The sequence below is a fragment of the Sinocyclocheilus rhinocerous genome, unplaced genomic scaffold (assembly GCF_001515625.1).
Source record: "Sinocyclocheilus rhinocerous isolate Xijiao unplaced genomic scaffold, SAMN03320098_v1.1 scaffold113, whole genome shotgun sequence".
Classification (NCBI taxonomy): domain Eukaryota; kingdom Metazoa; phylum Chordata; class Actinopteri; order Cypriniformes; family Cyprinidae; genus Sinocyclocheilus; species Sinocyclocheilus rhinocerous.
In genome coordinates, this window is record NW_015646846.1 from 1,679,447 (window position 1) to 1,682,727 (window position 3,281).

At 33.4% G+C, this 3,281-nt stretch overlaps 1 protein-coding gene across 1 annotated transcript in view; it reads right to left on the minus strand.

Moving 5' to 3' along the window:
- Window positions 1–1,219: 1,219 nt before the first annotated feature.
- The window catches only part of LOC107708146 (syntaxin-16-like), an 11,186-nt gene continuing 9,124 nt past the window's right edge, over window positions 1,220–3,281 (minus strand). The window contains exon 9 of the mRNA XM_016512309.1: window positions 1,220–3,187. Within this exon, the coding sequence (XP_016367795.1) occupies window positions 3,083–3,187 (105 nt within the window). The 3' untranslated portion in view covers window positions 1,220–3,082. The remainder of the gene's footprint in view (window positions 3,188–3,281) is intronic.

Consider the following 3,281-nt stretch of genomic DNA (forward strand, 5'->3'; position numbering starts at 1 on the left):
TGTCGTAAAGAAATGGCCAAATATTAAAGATTAAGTGGACATTTGAATTAAATGATGCTTGGTAAATATTAAACAAGTATTAGATCGCACAGTAATGTGTAAAAACATTCGTCAGGCCGTTGGCGCCCCCTGCAGGCCTTTGGTGTAATGCGTACTGTACATTAGCTCTATTCACTGATCTATAATAGAGATTCTATTATATTATTTTATAATTATATATAGATCAGTGGCTCTATTACATTATAATACAGTATTTTAACAGTTTTGTTCAATAAAACCATATGATTTTTTGCTTTTGATACTTTATTTGAACTAATTATTATTTCCTCATTGCTATTATATATGTATTTTAAGTAAATGTAAAGGCTATTGTTCACTTAACCTACATATATTTTTATTACCACAAAAATTAATTATTAATTATAATAATTTATTATTAGTAGACTAGAACACGTGGATATGTTGTCATTCTTACAGCCCTATTTAAATCTAGATATTTATTTCAGGTTTTCGACCAAGAGAGGGCTTATAAAACGCCAAAGCGTATTACTGTAATAACATTACTTGAAGAATCTTGGAGTGCAAATGGTGCATGAATATGGTAATAATTCATGTATCTAAGCACCACATCATGTTTTATCACATAGCAAGAGACGTGAACACATTTGTAACTATGACCACATGCGATTTAACCCTATGAAATCAAAGTCTGAAAAATCAAAAAAAAATTTAACTTTTAGACAATTAAAAAAAAAATATATATATATATTGTATTATATTTGATATATCAGATTTATGGCTCATATAGTATGATGTGAGAGGCCCAAACTAAGCAAAAAAAAAAAATGCTATTGGGTGCAGTTGTTATTTATGTCCAAAAAAGAGAGATGAGATTACAATAGCTTGTAATGTAAATCAATGACAGTTTTATAACAGCTTAGCAGACTTACATTAAATGCATATAAATATTAGTTGCCACTATATCTCCCAAAAATGTCTTAGTAAGATTATATTTTCATGATACATTTTACTTTGCTGAAGAAGTTATCAGATGACAGAAGGCATGTTGTAGATTGTGTACAACAGCAGTTTTGATCAGATTTATTGAGTTAACATTTCAGTTGTGTGAAAAGGCCTGCCATAGTACCATTTGTTAATAACTTAAATATTCATATATTAATGCATTTATAAAATACCACACAACCTGCATCTTTATATATATATATATTTGTTTTAATTTCATTAGAAACCTGTTCAGCGTTTACAGAAGGTTCATATAGCATACAGTAGTACCGTAATGGCAGAAAAATATTATATTCACACGGGGTTTCACGACAAAACCATGGAGTAAATCACTTGAAATGGATTTAAGCCTTGAATGGGCAGTTATATTTTTTCAAACCTTCTAAAAAAACATAAGAATAAACTGTCTCTGTATTTATAAAATAATATGGTCAACAACATGATTTTACCCCATCATACAGTAGTGGTGCAATTACCCTTCACAAAAGCCAACAGGAATTGATTTTAGAAAGTAAATCATCATCACAACAAACAAAGAAATGAAAGGACTTTGGACTACCAACGGACAACAATAGAACTCCATAAACTCTGTACACGTCTTTGCATCTAAAATAAATAATTTCATCTTGTACAGGGAACAGCAGTTATACAGTCAGTCAGCCGACCCCACTGAGCTTCAGTCTGAGACTGAAGGTCAAAGTTCAGTTTAAGTTCAAAGGTCAGACTGAAGGATACAGTAGTGACAACACCAGCCAATGAAACATGGACAAGGAAAGCTTTAAAAACATCCAAGTTCAGCACACAAATGTTCACTCTTTAAGGCAAGGAACGGAGTGAATCAAAAAATCTTGATGAATCACTCCCGCTTTTCACTGAAATTATACTGATTTCATAACAACAGCACTGTCATTAAAACGTAGATAAACACATGATGGTGCATTAAACGCCTCCGCTGATGTGAGCAGAGGAACTAACTCTCAGTAATGGACGCTCATAATGGACAATGTAACATTCAGTTCATTCAACCCGTCATAATCCCAATGATTTTCATTTGACCACATATAAAAAAACAAAACAATAAAAACTGAACATGGTAAATGCTTTGAATATATGTTCCTCATTCCTCAGTTTCCTTCATGGTTGACTGGAGTGTCAGTGCTTCTCCTCTCAAACACACACACGGCAAAAAATTCCAGATTAAATGACAGGAAAACAGTTTATAATGTCATCTTGGGCTTGCATCGAACACACACATCCTAACCTTACAAGCAAGGTCTGATTCAAAGGCAGCTTATGACAGGTTTCACTGTAGATGCTCACTACTGATGCTGACTGAAACCAAGAAAGTGGGTGAATCTTTAGGAAACACGTTCAGGTGACATTTAACCCCATATTCAAATGAATATATATATATATAAAGAATATGCATCATGAAATTATTTTCATGACCATGCCCATTCCCCCCTAAAGTCTCATTTACTTTAACATATTCTAATTTACTTTCCATTATTCTCAATGGTGATTCCCATTAGATTTGTACCACTATTATACAGTAAACAAATACTGTAATACTGCAACTGTACTTTTGATTTAAATAATTTAATTCTGCATTACAGTAATGAGAGTTGAGAGGGAAACTAGCAAAAAAATATGACCTGGACATTATTTTGAAGAAATTCACCCAAGCATATATGATTATCTTCCGAGGATTCCTAATCTTTCCCATCATCTTCCCGTTTACTCTTTAAATTAGATGACAAGGGCAGTTGGGATGAACATGCTGCCATATCACATCCAAACTCCTAATTACTGTGCTTGTGCGGGGAAATGAAGAAAAATGGCCCTCTGAAAGGAACCCGAGTACTAACGCTGCCTCTCACAACAGAAATAAACACACAAATGTCTCCACACACTGCACTTGTTGGTCAGCAGGGGGCGTCCTTATCTTCACTTTGTGGTGTAGTATTTTAAAACGGAAGCACCTTCTAAACCTTCTTCACACACACATCAGTTTCTCTCATACATACAGGTAGATCCCTCCTAGAGGCCATGGAATTATTCATCTAAACTTTGTCCCGAACAGAATAAGTATTAGAACAACAACTATGACAAAGAGAATTAAAATGACCAGCATCTTGCGGTTTTTCTTCTGGTACTGTTCAGCCTAAGAAAGGAAAGAGAAAAGTTGAGTGTGCTTTCCATCTCTATTATGTAATATTATTTTAAAAGTATCATGTGGATATTGTATGTACATTTAA